Source organism: Colobus angolensis, unplaced genomic scaffold (genome assembly GCF_000951035.1).
Source record: "Colobus angolensis palliatus isolate OR3802 unplaced genomic scaffold, Cang.pa_1.0 Scaffold66, whole genome shotgun sequence".
NCBI classification, from domain to species: domain Eukaryota; kingdom Metazoa; phylum Chordata; class Mammalia; order Primates; family Cercopithecidae; genus Colobus; species Colobus angolensis.
This window is the reverse complement of record NW_012120265.1, coordinates 3,261,289-3,282,332: the sequence shown is the minus strand read 5'-3', so window position 1 is coordinate 3,282,332 and position 21,044 is coordinate 3,261,289. Positions and strand designations below refer to the sequence as shown.

Here is a 21,044-nt window from a genome sequence, read left to right as displayed (position 1 = left end):
CTCCAGCCTGGGCAACAGAGAGAGACCCTGTCTCAAAAAACAAAAAAAAAGAAGAGGAGATCCAGAAGTGGTGGCCTGCACCTATAGTCCCAGCTACTCAGCAGGCTGAAGCAGGAGAATCACTTAAGCCAAAGAGTTAGAGGTTGCAGTGAACTATGATCATATCACTGCATTCCAGTGTGAATGACATAGCAAGACCCCATCTCTAAAAAAAAAAAAAAAAAAAGAGAGAGGACACAAAGAGACACACAACAGGGAGAAAGCCACGTGAATACAAAGGCAGAGACTGGAGTGATGTAGCCACGAGTCAAGAACTCCAAGGTTTGCCTGGAGAAAGGCCTGGGAAGGACTCCCTCAGAGCCTCCAGAAGGAACCAGCCCTGTTGACACCTTGATTTTGGACTTCAGGCCTCCACAACTATGACAAGATATATTTCTGTTGTCTGAAGCCCCCCAGTTTGTGGTAATTTATTATGGCAGCCACAGGAAATGAATATGCAGGGATCTGAGGCCAAGCCTCCAAGTGTTGGCCTGTCCCTCAGCTGGTGGCTTGTCCTCAGCCATTTGCCTGCCAGAACTTCACAGGCTGCTGGGCTGGCAGAGAGCTCAGCAGAAAATCTGGCCAGCAGAGAACTTTGTTGAGCCCCTGGAATCCAAGCATTCAGCCCAAGATGGTTGTAGCAAAAGGTGCTCAGTGAAGAAAACAAATGTTGACAAGCATATTTTAAAAATAGCTCTGTGAACAGGGTGGGGCCTCCAGGGGACAACATTCTACTTCCTGAGCTGAGTACTAATTTCATTATTGGTTAAATCTTCTTTCTTTTCACATACACGTTATATACATTTTTTTTTTTTTTAAAGAGACAGAGCCTCACTGTCACCCGGGCTGGAGTGCAGTGGCACAGTCATGACTCACTGCAGCCTCAATCCCCTGGGCTCAAGTGATCCTCCCACCTCAGCCTCCCAAGTAGCTAGGACTACAGGCGCATGCCACCAAGGCCAGCTAATTTATGTATTTATTTATTTGAGACTGAGTCTCGCTTTGTCACCCAGGCTGGAGTGCAGTGGTGCCATCTCAGCTCACTGCAACCGCCGCCTCCAGGGTTCAAGCAATTCTCCTGCCTCAGTCTCCTGAATAGCTGGGACTACGGGCATGCACCACCACACCTGGCTATTTTTGTTTTTATTTTTTTCTTGAGATGGAGTCTTGCCCTGTCGCCCAGGCTGGAGTGCAGTGGCACGATCTTGGCTCACTGCAACCTCTGCTTCCCGGGTTTAAGCAATTCTCCTTGCCTCAGTCTCAAGAGTAGCTGGGAATACAGGCGCCCACCAACATGCCCAGCTAATTTTTTATTTTTAGTAGAGACGGGGTTTCACCATGTTAGCCAGGCTGATCTCGAACTCCTGACCTCAAGTGATCCGTGTGCCTCGTTCTCCCAAAGTACTAGGATGAAAGGCGTGAGCCACCATGCCTGGCCTGACATAATATACTTTTTGTTGTTGTTGTTGTTTTGTTTTTTTGAGACGGAGTCTCGCTCTGTCGCCCAGGCTGGAATGCAGTGGCCGGATCTCAGCTCACTGCAAGCTTCGTCTCCCGGGTTCATGCCATTCTCCTGCCTCAGCCTCCCGAGTAGCTGGGACTACAGGCGCCCGCCAGCTCGCCCGGCTAGTTTTTTGTATTTTAGTAGAGACGGGGTTTCACTGTGTTAGCCAGGATGGTCTTGATCTCCTGACCTTGTGATCCGCCCATCTCGGCCTCCCAAAGTGCTGGGATTACAGGCTTGAGCCACCGCGCCCGGCCTCATAATATACTTTTTTTTTTTGAGACAGAGTCTCACTCTGTTGCCCAGGCTGGAGTGCAATGGCATGATCTTGGCTCACTGCAACCTCCGCCTCCTGGGTTGAGGCGATTCTCCTGCCTCAGCCTCCTGAGTAGCTAGGATTACAGGCACGTGCCACTACGCTTGGCTAATTTTTGTATTCTTTAGCAGAGACAGTTTCACCATGTTGGTCATGCTGGTCTTGAACTCCTGACCTCATGATCTGCCCGCCTCGGCCTCCCAAAGTGCTGGGATTACAGGTGTGAGCCACCACATCCAGCCAATATACTCTTTATGAAGAAGTATTTCATGTTTAAAATAAAAAATGCAAATGCATTTTTAAAAGCCCTGTCTTGCAAAACCCAAACAAGTGAATGATTCTGATGGTCTCAATAATCCCCTCTTAATGTCTAAATGCCAAAATAGAAGAGACAGACAATAAAACTGTATGACACGTGGGCAGAGGCCTGACTTCAGTATGACGACACCCTCCATCTGGCACCAGTGGTGAGAAATTGGACAACTGGAGAGAGTCTCGAAACAGCTTCACAGGCAGATTTAACATCTGACTCGTCTCAATCTCTCATGATGCCCTCATCTTTCTTTTCCTAGACCCAAGTGGAAAAAAAAAAAAATCAGCAACACCTAAATGGTTCTTCTAGCAATTGTTCTTGTTGAGGTAACTTGAGCCAAAAATCTCAGCACCACCACTGCTCCCTGCTACAGTGACAAGCTTCACAGAGCAGGAACTAAAAAAAAAATTTTTTTTTTTAAACAGAAAAACAGGGTCTTGCTCTGTTGCCCAGGCTGGAGTGCAATGGCGCAATCATAGCCCACTGTAGCACTGAACTCCTGGGCTCAAGCAGTCCTCCCACTTTAGCCTCCCAACTAGCTGGGGCCATTTGTGCATGCCACCATGCTTGGCTAATTTTTAAATTTTTTTTTATAGAGATGGGGTTTCATCATGTTGCCCGAGCTGGTCTCAAACTCCTGGGCTCAAGCAATACTCCTGCCTCATCCACCCAAAGTGTTGGGTAGTGTGAACCACTGCGTCCAGCCCCAAATATTTCTTGAACTTTAGTCTGACTGGCACAGAAACAAGTCTAATGTTTAATCCCTACCCCACAAGCCAGAACACCTAAGAGAGGGGTAGGAAGCATGGAAGTGATGTTCTCTTGTGCTATTTTTTACCTATCGATGGGACAGACCACAAAACTTGATAATAACTGAGCTGGCCGCAGGAGAGGAATCAGGCTTTCCAACTTCACAGTTGCGAGGAGAAGGAGGGACATTAACTATTTACATGAATATGCCCTTTGACTTGCCCCCCCCCCTTTTTTTTTTGAGACAGGATCTAGCTCTGTCGTCCAGGCTGCAGAGGAATGCAGTGGCATGATTATAGCTCACTGCAACCTTGAACTCCTCGGTTCGAGCAATCCTCCCACCTCAGCCTCCTGAGTAACTGTGGACTACAGGCACGGCTGGCAAGACAGGGGGGTCTGAAGTGTCTGGGCATGGCTGGAGCCCAAATACGTTCACTGTGTATTTAGTACATGATAATGCATGTGTCTATCCATTGCAGTTCTGTTTGTAAAAGCTCAATATGGGCTGCAGCTTAAACAGCCATCAGTAGGAGAGTGGCCTTAGAATGCCTATGTCTGTTCAATGCAAATTTACCAGTGGTTTAAAAGGGCTGGGGGATATATACCTCCCCCCACCCCTTTCTGCCACCCCAGTCATAGACTACCTCTGGAAGAAAACACAAGAAATTATCAACAGTAGGTGCATCTGAGAATGAACGGGGTAGACTGCCTGATTTCTAGTGCATGCCCTTTTGTACTGTTTGATTTTTTGTTTTTAACTATATAATAGTCCGGGTGTGGTGGCTCATGCCTGTAATCCTAGCACTTTGGGAGGCTGAGGCGAACGGATCACTTGGGATCAGGAGTGCGAGACCAGCCTAGCCAATATGGTGAAACCCCGTCTCTATTAAAAATACAAAAATGAGCTGGGCATGGTGGCACATGCCTGTAATCCCAGCTACTCGGGAGGCTGAGGCAGGAGAACTGCATGAACCCAGGAGGCAGAGGTTGCCTTGAGCCAAGATCACGCCATTGCACTCCAGCCTGTGCGACAGACCAAGACTCTTTCTCAAAAAAAAAAAAACCCAAAAACTATATACTCAATGATCTTGTCAAAGTTTATACACATGTACATATATAACACACATGAAATATGTGTATATAAAATATGTATATAAACATATGCATATAGGTACTGTGTACAACACACACCCACACACATATACATACATATATACATACACATCCATATATGTTTTAAATGACCCCTATTGAAGTTGGACAGAAAACCCAAATGGCTTCAGTTTCCACAGGAGAAGCTGAAGGTGACATGACCCTCCGGAACATTCTGGCACCGTCTTTGCAGGGAGAGGTGGGAGGGGATAGGAAATGCTCCGCAAGCCTTACAGGAAATGGCACGTTATTGCTTTTCAACAACAAAGCCACTGTCCTCCTTCTATGCTGCATGCTTGCAAATCAGACTCAAGAGAACTAAAAAGTTCCAGAAGAATCATTCCTAGCACCACGCCAGGCTCCCAGGCTCGTTTTGCAGGTTAGCTTTAAACAGCTGAAACAGTAGTTTGCCTCACTCTAAAGAGTGTTTCCTTACTCTGTTTATCGGCTTCAAGGGCCCAAGGAGTGTCTGAGAGGGGTCCCCAGTCTGCAAGGGCTGGGAGCCCCGGCCCCGGCAACTCCCTCTCCGGCATCCTGCAGGAGGTACCCAAGATGATGACCCCCCCTCCTCCGGTAGCGTCTCCACCGCCAGCCTGCCCCAGGACTCCGAGACACATGCTTGGCAGAGGGGCCGTCCCTTCCAGCTAAGCTTTTCCGGACCGGGTCAAAGTCACGACTCCTGCCAATCCCTCTGAGATAAACATAACAGATGGGCCCAAACGCGGTGGGTCCCCACAGCAGAGGGTCAGCGATGCCCAGGATGCAAGTCTCTACCTCTAGCATTCAAGTGGTTTAGGTCTGTGGCTGGTAAAATGGAGAAGATTCCGGTTTCGTCTGACCTATGGGATTATTCTAAGGTCCGGAAATCACTTTATAGACTGTCAAGCACTGTTAGAAATGAACATTGGGGTAAGCTTTTGTTTGGGGAGGGGAGGGTGCAGCGATCCTGAGACACCAAGGCCTGGGGGACTACTGGAGGACCTGGGGGATTCGGGGGGATTATTACAGAGGATGTGCGAACGCAGGTGCACGTGGAAGAAAGCCCAAGGTGGGAGAGGGTAGGAGGGGGGACAAAGGGCAGAGACAGAGGTGTGGGGCTGCCAGGACCAGAGGGCAGTTGCCGGGGGGGGGGGGGAGAGTCCCTGAGAAGAGGGACCCAGGTTGCCAGGGGAGTGGGTACAAGGGTAGCGAGCAGATACCTGGATATGAGGAAAGGCAGTGGGGGACGGGACCACGTCCAGGTGTGAGTTGCGGGACCGTGAGTTAGGAGTCACAGGCTCAGGTGTGGATGTGGGGGTGTCATCGACAGGGACAGTCTCAGGTGATGTGAGGGGTGTTCGTGAGTGGGGGCGCGGTGTCAGGTGGGTGAGGGGGATGTCAGACCCAGCTGTGCGGGGCGCCGGGGACAAGGCCCCAGGGGTGTGGGAGATGTCAGCAAGGACAGTTTCAGGTGTATGGGGGATGTCAACGAAAAGGGACATGGTGTCAGGCGTGCGTGGGCTGCGGGTGAGGGGCTCAGACCTGGATGCAGTAGTCCCCAGGGGGCAGTAGACGTGGAGTGTGGGGTTGGGGGGGTCTTTAACCTCTTCTTGCCCTCGCGACGCTGCTGTCACGCCCCGCCTCATCCGCCCCTCGCCCCGGGATCCATGACAGGACCCGTGCCTTACCTCAGTTCAGCCCGACAAGCGCGGGCCGCTGACGCTTGCGCCCCCCGGCGCCCCCCGCGCCCCCTCACCGGCCCGGACGCGTCGCCGCCACCGCCACCTCCAGCCGCCAAGGCCCCGCCTCGCGCACCCCCAGAGCGCGCCACGGGGGGGGTCCACGCCACGCCCCGATTGGCTGCTCCCTGGCCAGTCAGCGCTGGAAACGTCAGTGATTGGCGGGTATGAAGCGGATGGGCAGCCCCCAAAGCCAATCGCTGACAGGCAGAGGTGGGGCTATTGGGAGAAGCCTGGGGAGCCTCGGTGGTCCCGCAGGGTGCTAGGCGCTGGAAGGCGAGGGCCTGGAGGCAGGCGAGGAATCTTGGCAGAAAACAGGCAGAACTGTCGGCCAATCGCTGGGGACCAAGGGCGGGGCTACGAGGAAACTGGCGCGACCGGTGGCACACAGGCGAGAGGAACAGAGGGCGTAGCCTGGGGGGAGACGAGGATTGGCTGCAAAGCCGCAGACTGGCAGGTCCCACGGCCAGCCGCAGCGGCCGTGGGCGGTACGCCCCAGGGAAGGCTGGAGCGTTCAAGGTGCAGTCTGACCCAGAGCGCGGCAACCCGACGTGGCCTCCGACGCCTGGCGCAGGGTCCCCTGAGGCTCTCGTGTAGAGTCCGCCCTTTGGCCACCCAGCACAGAAGCGGCTGTGAACTTGGACCATCAAGGCTGAAGGACTCCTGGATAATTCTCCATCTCCTTACTCCCCACTAATCCCCTGCAGACGACCCAGAGAGGACAGATTCACTGGAGGTCACTCTGAGCTGCCCTCTGCATCTCGAGGTGGTGTGAAGACATGGAAATAAGGAGCGGAATCCTACTGAAACGCGCTGTGTGGTTTTCTGAGTGACTGACCTGTGTCCCAGATTACCTGCCATGGTATCCAGTGACATCCCTGTTGGGCCTCCTCCCTGCTAAGCCTTTTATGAATTAACTGAATCTTAACCACAATCCCACGAGGTCAAAGCGACCACTGATCCCTTTTACAGAAACCAGAGCACAGAGAGGTCAAGCTCCTTGCCCAAGGTTACACAGCACGTTGGTTGCTAAACCAGACAATGAATCTACAGCAGCCTGCTTTTTGGAAAGGGAGTGTCAGAGAAGAGCCACTGAGGGCCTCAAGAGACCTGGGTTTTAATCTTTGTCCAATCACTGGCCCACCACACAACCTTGGGCAAAGACCTTGTGAGCCTCAGCTGTTTCATTTGGAAAAGAAGGGGGAAAATGATTCCTATGCCTTGATCTTTCCTCTATGGGGTTGCTTCCCTGGGAAAATTTATAACCCAGCTCTCATTTTAATTATCTGGTGAAAGCATTTGACCCTCAGCAGGTCATGTGCGGCCTGTGAGCCTCAGCTCCTCTGTGAAGTGTGGTTAATGGCGTTGCTTTGCAGAAAAATGCCAGCAGTTTAGGGAGACACCTGCCATCTCAGGCATGGCTGTGTCATCGGCACCTGCCCCGAGGCCACTCTGTTCTCTGACTCACCCTTCATTTTCAAGACGAAGAAGGCTACAAATGTTTCCAGATACCAGCTCTTGTTTCCTCTAGGTGCTAGCCAGGGTTGGTGGAGATCAAGTTCAGAACCAGGGAATCTTGGGAGGGAGCAAGGCTGAAACCAACCTTAGAAAGGGCTCACATTTCAGGGCTGCGCAAGCCCCTGCTAAGTGCGTGATACACAAGTTTCAAATGGGGAGGATGTGACGGGAAATCACTAGCCCAAGGCCATCACCAAACTCCTGATATTCTCACGATATGCCTACCTGGACCTCCCCTCCCATACCTGCCACCTATGGTTTGCTACCCGGCAACTTCCAGGACCTGGCCTCCATTGTGCCCTCCAGAGAAGAGGAGGAAGCTGAGGTCAGTTCAACATCAACTGGGTGCCAGGTCCCTGGTGGGCTTTCTCCAATACCATCGCCCCACCTCACTTCCAGGTGGAGGCAACAGTGCCCACTTTGCAGGTAAGAAAACTGAGCCTATGGTGGAGAATATTCCTTGGTGGAAGGACCCAGGGCTGGGTTTGAAAAACTGCTCTTTTTAACACAAGCAATGGCCAGTAAGAGCCACAGAACCTTCAGCAAATAACACAAGCTCCCCACTTCAGTTTCCCGGCTATTTCCTAGGGCTGATGTGAGCATTGATGAAATGGAAGCAAAATGCTTACAATGGCTTAGTCCATGGTAAGCACTCATGGAAGTCTGGTGGTGATGATATATTGTTCTTCTCTGGGCCTGTTTCCCTCTCTGTAAATAGCGCTTCATGGACATAGACTAACTATGGGCGGGGCTTGCCACACCAAAAGCAAGATATCTATGCCCAGGAGGCCCCACTCCCAGTGCCCACCTGCCAGGCCCTGGGAGGGGGAGGTAACAAAGCTCCTGGAAGGTCCCACAGTGCTTCCAGGGACAGAGCCAACTAAGGCAAAGGTCAGGCTCTGGCCCAGCCTGGGGCTGCCTCTCTAGCTTCTGCTCGTTCTTTAGCAGGCCGGCACCAGCCAACCTCCCTACCACCTTCCAGCAATGGCAGGCAAAGCACCTTGGCAATAGCAATGGACACCCCCACCATAGGCACTCATGTGAGCCCAGCTAGGGTGCCCAGGATCTCAGCTCTTCTGCTTTGGCTGGCCACTGGACAGGATACTACCTCTTCACCCTCCAGTCTCCTGTACCTCTTGGGGATCCCAGGAATCAGCTGTGAGCCAGGCCCTGGCACAGCATCCAGGCCTAATCACCTGAGGCCAGAAGGCCTTTTGCCCAAGGTCAGGTTAACAACTTTGGAAAAAGATGAAGGGCCTGGAGGCAGGCCAAGCTGTGGTCTCATCGCACCACAGTCCCTCAAATGCCCATGAGTCTATTTCCTATCTGGAAAATGGAGTTTAGTCCAGCCTCTGCGAGATGTATGTTCACAACAGAAAAAAATCTGTGTTCCTTTCCCAGGAACCCAAGCCCATCCCTGGCTGGAGGGAGACATCCTGAACACAGCAGTGATAACAACCAAGCCTGGCTGGGGTCAGAGTGGCCTCATTCACCTCCCAAGGCTCAGAGAAGTCAGGCCACTTCACCAAGAGCCCACAGCAGCAGAGGCTTGGCCTGCACAAACTTGCACCATCCTTGCAGCAGGCTCCCCCTCAGCCCAGGTCTCAATGTCATCAAGGAGGGCAGCAAAAGCTACTTAAGAGAAGGCTGGGGCCAGGCGTGGTGGCTTACACCTGTAATCCTAGCACTCTGGGGAGGCCGAGGCGGGTGGATCACGAGATCAGGAGATTGCGATCATCCTGGCTAACACGATGAAACCCTGTCTCTACAAAAAATACAAAAATATTAGCCGGGTGTGGTGGTGGGCGCCTGTATTCCTAGCTACTCAGGAGGCTGAGGCAGGAGAATGGCGTGAACCCAGGAGGCAGAGCTTGCAGTGAGCCGAGATCATGCCACTGCACTCCAGCCTGGGCAACAGAGCAAGAATCCATCTCAAAAAAAAAAAAAAAAGAGAAGGCCAGGTGCAGTGGCTCATGCCTGTAATCCCAGCACTCTGAGAGGCTCAGGAGGGTGGATCACCTGAGGTCAGGAGTTGGAGACCAGCCTGGTCGACATAGCAAAATCCCATCTCTACTAAAAATACAAAAATTAGCTGGGCGTGTGGCACGTGCCTGTAGTCCCAGCTCCTCAGGAGCCTGAGGCAGGAGGATGGCTTGAACCTGGAAGGCGGAGGTTGTAGTGAGCTGAGATCGTGCCACTGCACTCCAGTCTGGGCGACAGAAAAGGGAAGGGGACGGGGATGGGGCTGGCAGGAGGTATGCACCGGACATCCCCTGAACCGGGCCTTGCTAGGGGCTGTGGCCCTCCAGTGTGCCAGACCTAGCCTGAGTTCAGATGAGAAGGTCGAGGCTCACAGAGGGGAGGTGATATGCCTGAAGTGGCTGAGGGGGGTGGAAAGCCAGGCCATCAACCCCAGGGAAATGTCAGATCTTTGGTGAGCGGCCTCCACCTAACCTGAGGCTGTCCAAACATGCTAGCTGAATCTACTGAAGACACCCACTTCCTTGGGCTAAGGTGCGAGGGACTGATAAGGCAGAACCACCCCTTCCTGAAGAAGCCTGCAGGTTGGCCCAGGCCCAGGGGAGGACACTGCGGCCACGTGGCAGGGACCTCGAGTGCTTGTCAGTTTATTCAGGTGAACGTTCAAAAACATTGATGGGAAGCTGAAGGCGCAGCAAGGGGGGACAGGGGCCTGCCTGCAGAGAGCCAGCCGATGGTGGGGGCAAGACAAACAGGAGAGTTCACAAACAAGGTGACCTCAGATGGGGCCCAGCGTCAGAGCCAGAGCACATGGGGTGATGGGGGTCTCTCCTGGAGGAGGCAATGTAAGCTGAAACCTCACGTGCTAGGAGGAGCCAGCCCCGGGGAGGGCCAAGGGAAGGGCACTTCTAGGCAGAGGGCATGGCTTGTCACATGGGGGCTTGTGCAAAGGCGCTGGGGTGGGGGAATAGGGAGTGAGTGCAGTGGAGAGGAAATGGGGAGATGGGCAGGGCCTGGGCCACACTGGGTCTGCAGGGCATGAAGAGCGTTTTTTGTTTTTTTGTTTTGTTTTTTGTTTTTTGAGATAGGCTCTTGCTCTGTCACCCAGGCTGGAGTGCAGTGGTGCCACCCTAACTCACTGCAGCCGTGGACTCCTGGGCTCAAGTGATCTTCCCACCTTAGCCCAAGTTGCTGGGACCACAGGCAGGTTTTATATAGAGGGCAAAGGGGAGCCATGGGCAGACTGAGAGCAAGGTTGGAGCAGGAATGACAGGGCCAGCACTGCAGGCCTTCCCAGAAATAGCCCAGGAGCACCTCCCCACCACATGACAGATGAACAAATGCTTGAGAACTGCCCAAGGTCACAGGACTACCCAAGGTCACACTGGCCCAGCAGGTAAGTCAGGGCAGTCTGGGGCAGGTTTGAGATCTTTCTCCCACATCCTGGGAGTGTCCAGGGAGGAGGAACAGGGCGGGGTGACTGGGTCAGAGTTTTGGGCCAGCCCTGCTGAGCCGAGAGCACCCTTTCCTGCTGGGGGCAGGGGAGAGGAGGACACCACGGAGGTGCAGCCAGGGTGACGCTCCTCAGCTGTTTGCATCAGCTGGATTCCGCGGAAGCTGGGGGCCTGCTGGGAAAGGAGTTTCGCTGAGGTCAAGGACTGAGTCCAGGCCATCCTGGGGCTCGGGGAGGCACGTGACAAGCAGGGTCAAGGGTCCAAGAGGGGAGAGGCCTCCAAGGTGTGGGCAAAAAGGCTGGGGCACACACGAGTGGTCCTGAGGCTGCCTGGACCCCCGTCAGGCCACAAGGGATACACTAGCCACCTAGTGACCATGGTGTGACCTCTGAGTGTGACTTCAGAGCAGAAGAGCTGGGGTCTGCGGGGCCATGGCTGCCTGGGCCCACCCAGAATGCTTGGGGTGGGGTGGTCACTGAGGCCAACAATGATGATTTTTTTTTTTTTTTGAGGCGGAGTCTCGCTCTGTCGCCCGGACTGGAGTGCAGTGGCTGGATCTCAGCTCACTGCAAGCTCCGCCTCCCAGGTTTACGCCATTCTCCTGCCTCAGCCTCCCAAGTAGCTGGGACTACAGGCGCCCGCCACCTCGCCCGGCTAGTTTTTTTGTATTTTTAGTAGAGACGGGGTTTCACCGTGTTAGCCAGGATGGTCTCGATCTCCTGACCTCGTGATCCGCCCGTCTCGGCCTCCCAAAGTGCTGGGATTACAGGCTTGAGCCACCGCGCCCGGCCGATGTCTTTTTTTTTTTTTTTTTTTTTTGAGACACAGTCTCGCGCTGTTGCCCAGGCTGGAGTGCAGTGGTGTGATCTCAGCTCACTGCAACCGCTGCCACCCCGGTTCAGGCACTTCTCCTGTCTCAGCCTCCCAAGTAACTGGGATTACAGGCATGCATCCCCACACCAGACTGATTTTTGTATTTTTTTAGTAGAGATGGGGTTTCACCATGTTGGTCTCGAACTCCTGACCTCAAGGGACCCGCCCACCTCAGCCTCCCACAGTGCTGGGATTATAGGCGTGAGCCACCATGCCCAGCTGATGTCTATCTTATAGATGGGGAAACTGAGGCTCAGAGACAAGAGGTTGGCTATCTAGGACACCCAGCCTAAGACAACTGGGCACCCCCCATGTGCTCAGCCTGGCCCAACACCTCTCAGAGGGGGATCTATCACTGCCCCACTCCTCACTTTAGAAGGAGCATATTGAGGCTCGGAGAGGTTCTTTCACTTGCTCAAGGCTGCAGAGCTGAGTAGCGGATCAATGTGGAGCCCTCTGGCCCTGCGGGTGGTACAGATCAGAAACAGTGATCCTGACCATGGCCTCAGCGCCTGCCTGTCTGAGGGTGACAGTGGATCCTATATCCCAGGCCATTCCCAAAACCCCTTTGCTACCCTCAGTGACTCTATGGCCCCCCCACCAAAATGTCTGTCCTTCACCCACACTCTGAGGCCACTGGCTGCAGCCCCCCATGCTCAGCCGAGCTAGGGAAGAGACCCCTCCAACTGTTTAACCAATGATCTTTTATTATCAGGTACCCCGGCTGGCCCAAAACCAGAGACAGACAAGCTGGGGCCAAGCAGGGTGGGGCATCTGAGACCCATTTTATGGGTGAGAAAAACGGGGAGCAGAGGCCCGTACGAACCTGCAGTAAGCAGCAGGCACTGGGGGCCCAACCCCACTGGAATCGCCTGCCCTGCCCTGCCCTGAGCCTGGCCCACAGCGGCCACCACATTTCAGACATGGCGGTGAGCGATGGGACATGCCCTTTGCCCCTTCTGATAGGGCATAGAGCTAGGGGGAAGGAGAAGGACAGTAACGTCCATGCTGCTGGCGGGGAGGCGAGGCTGGGACCCAGGAGTGGCTAGGACGTGGGGACTGCTTTCTTCTGTGTAGGTGCCTCCCTACAGGGCTGCCCCCCTCCCCCAACCCTTTACCCAGGGCCTGCGGGAAAATACTTCTCACTGTGAAGGGGACAGAACAGTGGAGGACCTGGATCTACCCCCATTCCTGAGTCACACGACTCACCCAGAGTCATGGCCCAGACTGGGCCTGGGGTCATGGCGCCAGGTTGCCCCTCTGGCCTGTCCATAGCTCTTGGAATTCGACACGGCAACCCAGGTCCCGTAGGGCAGCCTTGGCCACATCCTCACAGTCACGGTGGGCCGATCGGGCCTGCACGATGAGTGCTTCAGCCCCCAAGTCCAGGATGGGCTTCGAGAAGGCCTGGCTGTGGGCCACCAGGTTTCGGATCAGCATGCAAGCCTGTTTCTGTAGGAGAGAGCAGCTCTGAGGCCAGATGGGGCTTTGGGGTGGGGTCTACTCTGACCTCTGGGTCTTCATCATAACAAGATGGAGGTGATCATAACCACAGCTGATATCCAGCAGTTACCTATACTGTATCAAGCTAGACCCATCTCTCCACTTTACCCTCCTGGTAGCCCCAGAAGGCAAGACTAATGCCCCCAACTCCTGGATAAGGAAACAGGTTTGGGGAAGCTCCAGGATCTATCCCACGGCTTTGGAACTCTCAGCCTCAGAGTTGGTGAGTCTGAGGTCCCCCGAGGCTGGCACGGAGCCAAGGAAGGGGCCCTAGGGTAAGGGGGCAGTGAGGCCACAGGCAAAGAGTGGTTGTGCACAGGCACCTGTCAGTTACATTCCTACACGTTCAGTGGACATTTGTGCCCTGTGCACTTGCTGTGGGTAGGTGCGGGATGCTGCCTGGAAGCTTCCCAGGGTGGCTCCCACCACCAGCAAGAGAGCAGATGGGAAGCACACGCAGAGTGGGGAGCTGCTGGCTAGGGTGGCCAGAAGTGGATAAGGGGACAGACCAGGTAAGGGACAGTGTCCCAGAGTAAGAGCCAGTGAGAGCAAAGGCCCCCTGTGGGTCCCAGCCTGGTACGTCCAAGGACCCTATGCTGGGAGTGAGGAGGCGATGAGGGCCCCAGGGACTGCAGGGAGGAGTCTGGGTTCAGCCAGGGAGGTATGGACAGGGTGTCCCACGCCCAGAACTCAGACCAGCAGCCCAAGGAGGGGGCAGGAAACTTTCTGAAGCCCCAGGCAGATCACCATCCATGCTTCCCCAACTTCGTCCTCCCCAGATCTCTCTACAGGGACTTTTAAGAAAGGAGATTGCCGGGCGGGGTGGCTCACGCCTGTAATCCCAGCACTTTGGGAGGCCGAAGTGGGTGGATCACGAGGTCAGGAGATTGAGACCATCCTGGCTAACACGGTGAAACCCCGTCTCTACTAAAAATACAAACAATTAGCGGTATACAAAAAAACTACAGGCCTGTAGTCCCAGCTACTTGGGAAGCTGAGGCAGGAGAATGGCGTGAACCCGGGAGGCGGAGCTTGCAGTGAACCAAGAAAGCGCCACTGCACTCCAGCCTGGGCGAAAGAGTGAGACGCCGCCTCAAAAAAAAAAAAAAAAGAAAGGAGATTAAGGGCATGGTAGCTCACACCTGTAATCCCAGCACTTTGGGAGGTAGAGACAATGGATCACCTGAAGTCAGGAGTTCGAGACCAGCCTGGCTAACATGGCGAAACCTCGTCTCTACCAAAATTACAAAAATTAGCCGGGCGTAGTGGCCCATGCCTGAGGACCCAGCTACTTGGGAGACTGAGACAGGAGAATCACTTGAACCCAGGATGCGGAGGTTGCAGTGAGCCGAGATGGCGCCACTGCACTCCAGCCTGGGTGACAGAGTGAGACTGTCTCAAAAAAAAAAAAAAAAAAGAGAGAGATGATGTGTTATAGCTTTCTTTCTGGGGTTTCACCAGAAAGTTCCTCCAAAGTTCCCCCTCCCCAAAATAGGAGAGTAAATGTGGAAAAAACAAAGGCAGAAAAGGAAATAGCTGCAGGCAGAATTCAGCACATTTTGGAAGATAAGAAGTTGGCCCTGTGGGGCTCGGCTCTGGCAGGGAAAGGGACAGGGATAGGGACTGAGCCTTTGCCCCATCACCCACCCACACACCACACCTGCTCCCATGCCCTCTTGGCACCTACCTGCACACCCCACCCAGCCTGCCTGCCCCCATCCCATGCTCTGCCCACCTGTACGCCAGCCTTCTGCGGGTGTGCCTTCATGGCCTGCAGTGCTGCCACAGCCCCGCCACCCTCCACGATGATGCGGCTGTTGTCGGGCTTACGCAGGGCCAGGAAGCACAGGGCTGCGCAGCTCTGCTCACACACCTGCAGGGGGCAGTCACAGGAAGGCAGAGATGTAGCGGAAAGACCCTCCACAACATCCTGCCATGGCTGCCAATCCTTGGTGAACACCCTGCGGCCTCCCCTCCATGGGTCTCTGGCAGCTCCTGTGTAATAACGGCACGACGGCAGGGTGACAAAAGTATCAGCTGAGCTCTTAGGGGTGACAAGGGCACTAGGCCTGGTCAGACCTTTGCAGGGTGCTGGTAGTAACTCCAGGACACCCAGAGTCATGCATAGGCAGGTCTGCATTTGAGAGCCAGAGCCGTGACCCTCGCCTGCCCTGCTCTGGCCCTGCAGAGGAATAGAGATTCACGCAGACACAGAAACTGAACTGGGACTCCAGCCACCACCCTGCTACTCTGTGTGCCCCCCGAGGTGGGTACCTGGGGGCAGGTCAGGTGCTGAGTCATGGCAGCCACGATGGACTCCGTCCCACCAGCATGGACAATAGCATCTTTCACATCGTCGTTGCCTGCGATGGCTCGCAGGGTGCTCAGCACTTGCTTCACGAGCTCCTGCACAAGGCAAAGGCTCACTCACCCCCAGCCAGGCCGCTGGATTGTGGGAGAGGGCTCTGAGGCAGAATCTGGGGCTGTTTTGCTGTTTCACCAACAAGTACGGTGTGACTGCAGAATGTGACTAATGAAAAGGGGTGGCAGATGCCTGTGGCTCAGGCTGCCTGTGTCCAAATGGTACCATCCAGGTGACTTGATCCCCTACCCCCACAGGGGCAGAGGGGGCACGTGACTCAGGCCAGCCTTCAGAGCACAGGGTCCCCCTGGCCACGGCCACAGACCCAGGGTGGGCGCTAACTGCCCTGCACTGAGGACAGTGGATAAGATGCTATTGGGACTGCTGATCCCCTTAATGGGGAACCTGAGGACCCTGACCCCTGACTGCCCAGGAATACATGGCAAAATGTATCCCTTTATGTGCTGAAGTTGGTTCCCATTCAGTTCCCAGCCACTTGTACAGAAAGAGGCTGGCTGACGTCACCAGCTAGGCTTGGGGGCGCAGGACTGTGGCACCCCTGGGGGCTTTCCTGCAGCTGCAGCTGGATAGGGAGGCGCCTGTTGACTGGCTCCCTGCTGTGGGTGGGCACATGGAGAAGGGCTCGATAATTGGCTGCTAAATGGAGTAATGAGTAGGGGACCCTGCTGTATTCTGCAGCTAGGGAAACTGAGGCAGAGTTTCCTAGATACTTCGGTGTGGGAACTAACCCAAATATCCCAGCCTTGGCCGACACACCCCCACCCTGTGCTTCCCACCATCCTTTTCCTGGTACAAAAGGAGAGTAAGGGAGAGCGGGTGGGTTTGTTCCCCTCCGACCTTTGGTTCCTGCCCTTGGGTCAGTGAAAAGAAAAACTGCACTTTGGTTCCGAGACTGGCAGGCAGGGCTGGCTTGTTCTGACTATGGCTCGTCCGGCTGACTGGGACCCAGAGGGACAGCATGCACTGGGCCAGGGGGGGTTCATACCAGAACGCCACTCTGGTCCCCCACCTGGTGGTCACTGAAGTCAGCTAGCAGGGACACCAGGATGCTTAGGCCCCCGAGGTCGACGACCTCCTGGCAGAACTCGTTGCGGATGGCCAGGCGGGACAGGGTTCCACAGAGCTCGCTCAGGATGCCAGGGTTATCTAGGAATGCTGAGGGGAGAGAGGGAGACAGTGGTGGTGGGGGCGGGAAGAACCAGCCACAGGGCCCTCCGGTTGGGTGGGGATCCTGCTGCATTAGAAGAGTCCAGCCCTTCTGCCTATTGGAGTGGCCACGGGCATCAGGAAGGCCCCAGGGAACACCAGGGGCTACCTGGGCCTGCAGTGCCCCCTGCTGGCTGCTGGAAAGACTTAGGAATGTGCCCCTCCAGCTTCCTTCCATCATGCCCCAAATAAATTCCATACCAACTGATGGTCTCACCTAAAAAAAGAAAACCATAATAGTGCTAAAAAAAAAAAAAGACATCTGAGGACTATTTTTATGATCATGGGGTAGGAATGGCTTTTCTAAGTGCAACAGGAAACTCCAAAACCATAGAGGGACACATATGGACCGGGCTGACGTGGCCAAAACTGAACACAGGAGCCGCAGATGGAGCCCAGAGGTGCTGCACCAGGAAGCAGATGCCGGCACTCACGCCAAGAGGGCGAAGATCCTGCACCTACACAGGGCTGCAATGGTCAGTTCCTGTGGCCACCTGTAGCCCTCTGCAGTTCCACCCAATGCCAATCTAGGTGTTGCCGTGGAGGTATTCTGTCCACACGGTTACCATCCGCAATCAGCTATCTATCTATCTATTATTATTATTATTATTATTAATTTGAGACAGAGTCTCGCTTTGTCACCCAGGCTTGAGTGCAGTGGCGTGATTTTGGCTCACCACTTCTGCTTCCTAGGCTCAAGAGATCCTTCTGCCTCAGGCTCTCAAGTAACTGGGATTACAGGCGCCCGCCACCACGCCCAGCAATTTTTGTATTTTTAGTAGAGACGGGGTTTCATCATGTTGCCCATGCTGGTCTTGAACTCCTGGGCCCAAACAATCCTTCTACTTCAGCCTTCCAAAGTGCTGACATTACAGGCATGAGCCACTATGCCTGGCCTAGTTGCCTTTAAGTAGAGGAGATGATCTTGAACAATGTGAATGGGACTCATTCAATCAGCTGAAGTCCTTAGAAGGAAATAGGTGTTTTCTCGAGAAGGCGACTGCCCAGGAGTTTCCAGCCTGTCCTATGGAGTACAGACTTGCCACAATTGCATGACCCCATTCCTTACCAAAAAGTCTCTTCATATATACATATCCTGTCTCTCTGGCAGAAACCTAACTGCTTGGAGCTCCTATAAATAAAACAGGAAAGGTGTGAGCTACCTCCTGGAAAAGCAGTCTGACTTTGCAGAAGGTCAGGACTCATTTTCAGCTTTGCTGGAGGTGTGGGAGACTGAGGTGGGCTCACTTCCTCAGCAGACAGAGCCAGAACCCCTACACAGGCCTGGCCACAGAGCCAGAGCGACGGGCAGGCAGGAAAGGGGATCTCATCCTTCTGACACCTTCTGTGTGTCAATCAGGACTTTTCTAGTGGGTTCAGTGGATGGAATGGGGGTAGGGGTTAAGATAGAAGCTTTAGGGTCTGATGGTCAGCACTGTGACCTCCCAGGGCTGGCTCACCATGGTCACCCTGGAGCCAGACACATGAATATGCCTAAGGATTTGTGGATGAATATGATCAAGCTTGTACACATCCACCTGAGACTGCCACGGTGCGTGCCAGCCAGCCTCCCCTAGTCCTCTTATTTCCCTCTGGGGAGGTCCCCCTTCCCTACTCAGTCCCTGGAGTTGGACACAGCAAGCCCCTTCCCCAGAAGCTCCAGAGATGGGATTGTAGCCTGCTCCTAGCCCATGAGTGCTGGCCTGGAATTCTCCTGGAGCCACTAGAAAGCATGGGGAGACTCTTCACGAGGGCTGCCATGCAGGCGGGTCTAAGCCAAGGGGAGAGTGGAACCTCGAGCCCGCCGTGCCTGAAGCAGTTCTGATCTCTGACCCCCTCACTCTGGTCACATCTGACCCGCCCGCCTTTGTTTGCTGGCTCATATTGGCCCCCAGCTCTTACCTTTGGTAGCTTCGATGAGCACCTTTAAGCCTTTGTTCTCCTGCACAATCATCTTGGCATGGTTGTGGGCGTGGCCAAAGGGCACACGGATGTCATCATCGAAAGTCATGACACGCAGGGCCCAGCAGGCCTCCCTGACCACGTCCGCATGGTGGCCATGATGGGCAATGGCGCCAGTCAGCAGGGGCAGTACGCCAGCTTTCACCAGGTCTTGCCGATTCTGTTCATGTTTCAGGCAAGCGTGACGCACACAGCGGATCCCAGAGCAGGTCAGGTCGGCCTCATCAGCATTTTGGGTCAGTGTGGCCACCAGGAGCTGCAGGCCCTGGGTGTCCAGGAGGTCTGGCTGGCCATCAGTCAGCACTGACAGGGCATTGAGGGACTGGAGCAGAAGGCCCTGGTCACCTGCAGTGGCCAGTTTCCAGGCAGTGAAGATGATGGGGTAGGCCCCCTTCTGGGCTGCGAGGAAGCGGTAGGCCTTGTCCTGCTTGCACTGGTCACAGAAGCGGGTGAGGTGTGCTGACACCTCCTGGGGGCGAGAGCTGGCCACAGACTCTTGGAGGTCACTGAGCGTCTGGGAGACATGGGAGAAACCTCAGCATCAGCTCAGGCAAGAGGAGCCCATGGCCACAGCAACAGTGTCTGGATCCCTGCAAGTTTCCCTCCCCAGGGATCTGGGCCTGCAGTGGAAGTGATGTGGGGTCAGTTATAGCTCTGGCAACTTCCAGATCTGTGCTTCTAGGAGCTTTGAGCTTCAGAGGCCATAGGGTGGAAGACTGACACGGACACACACATACACACAGAGAAAGACAGCTCAGTGTCCCTGTTGAGGGGCTGCACACATAAATGCAGACATATTAAACATTCCAGCCATACTTGCCATCTAGAGGACCCAAGTGATACCAGCAGAAGAACCGTCCAGCTGAGCCCAACCAGGCAGAATCACAAGAAACAATAAGACACCTGTTGTTTTGGGTTGTCACACAGCCGTAACAAATTGGCACACCCATCAATGGTCAGTTCTCCAAGGAAGGAGAAAGCCACATTCACCAGATATACCCATCCTGACGTCTCCTTTCATATCTCTCATTCACTCCACAAACATTTACTGAGCCCCTGCCAAATGTGGTTATACTGTACAGAGAGCAGATTTACCCAAATTCAGCTCTAAGCCATTGGGGAGAAAAAGCTTTAAACACTTCAGACAAGTTTAGCTGCCATTCAACTACATGACCTTGGCACATATCTTAGCATGAGCCAAAGATGAATCTGTGAGCCTGGAGTGTAGGAGATTATTTGCACCCAGACTGAGTCAGGGTGGTTCTACAGAAACCACCAGCCCAAACCGCTTTGATTTGGCATTGACTGACACAAAAAACAAAGAAGCCTATCTGATAGTCTTCACTAAGCTCAGATTTGTGGATCTGAGTATGTTACAATGTAACAGGATATTTAAAAAGATAAATTTTTGCTAAAATGAGATTAGAACTGAAAAACAAAAAACAATAAAAGTTAACACCAGTGTGCATGACTAGAATAGACATTACTACAAAGAATACATACAAATGGCCACTAACACATGAAAAGATGCTCAATATCACTAATCATTAGGAAAAATGCAATTCAAACCTACAGAGGAGCCAGACTTGGTGGCTCGTGCCTGTAATCCCAGCACTTTGGGAGGCCAAGGCAGGAGGATCGCTTGAGCCCAGGAGTTCAAGACCAGCCTGGGCAACATACGGAGCACTCATCTCAAAAAAGAAAATCATAGAATTACTGTATGATCCAGCAGTTCCAATTCTGGGGATACATTCAAGAGAACTGAAAGCACAGCCTCAAAAGAGATACCTGTACACTCATGTTCACAGCAGCATGATTCATCAGAGCCAAGAGGTTGGAGGCTGCAGTGAGCTAAGATTGTGCCATTGCACTCCAGCCTGGATGACAGAGTGAGACTGTCTCCAAAAAGAAAAAAAAAAACACTACAACGACAACTAAGAAATTTAGTCACATAATATACCATGGATGTCCCTTGAGGACATTATGCTAAGTGAAATAAGACAGTCGCCAAAAGACAAATACTGTGATTCCATTTGTTTATTTTTGTTTTGTTTTGTTTTGTTTTTGAGAAGACTTTTGCTCTTATCACCCAGGCTGGAGTGCAATGGCATAATCTCAGCTCACTGCAACCTCCGCCTTGTGGGCTAAGTGATTCTCCTGCCTCAGCCTCCCAAGTCGCTGGGATTACAGAAATATGCCACCATGTCCAGCTAATTTTTTTGCATTTTTAGTACAGACAGGGTTTCTCCATGTTAGTCAGGCTGGTCTTGAACTCCCAACCTCAGGTGATCTGCCCGCCTTGGCCTCCCAAAGTGCTTCAATTACAGGTGTGAGCCACCGTGCCCGGCCTGTGATTCCATTTATTTAAAAAAA

General features: G+C 53.7%; 2 protein-coding genes across 3 annotated transcripts in view; both read right to left on the bottom strand.

Moving 5' to 3' along the window:
* SLC25A42 (solute carrier family 25, member 42) overlaps window positions 1-5,889 on the bottom strand; it is a 49,987-nt gene extending 44,098 nt beyond the window's left edge. Inside the window, exon 1 of the mRNA XM_011925846.1 lies at window positions 5,810-5,889. The gene's annotated coding sequence lies outside the window, so the exon portion shown is untranslated. The remainder of the gene's footprint in view (window positions 1-5,809) is intronic.
* A 6,414-nt stretch (window positions 5,890-12,303) lies between these two features.
* The window catches only part of ARMC6 (armadillo repeat containing 6), a 27,775-nt gene continuing 19,034 nt past the window's right edge, over window positions 12,304-21,044 (bottom strand). For both annotated transcript variants that reach the window (XM_011925841.1, XM_011925842.1), the window contains exons 4-8: window positions 18,612-19,185; window positions 16,489-16,658; window positions 15,395-15,526; window positions 14,856-14,993; window positions 12,304-13,069 (exon numbers count right to left, since the gene is read on the bottom strand). In XM_011925841.1, the coding sequence (XP_011781231.1) occupies window positions 12,857-13,069; window positions 14,856-14,993; window positions 15,395-15,526; window positions 16,489-16,658; window positions 18,612-19,185 (1,227 nt within the window). In that variant the 3' untranslated portion in view covers window positions 12,304-12,856. The remainder of the gene's footprint in view (window positions 13,070-14,855; window positions 14,994-15,394; window positions 15,527-16,488; window positions 16,659-18,611; window positions 19,186-21,044) is intronic.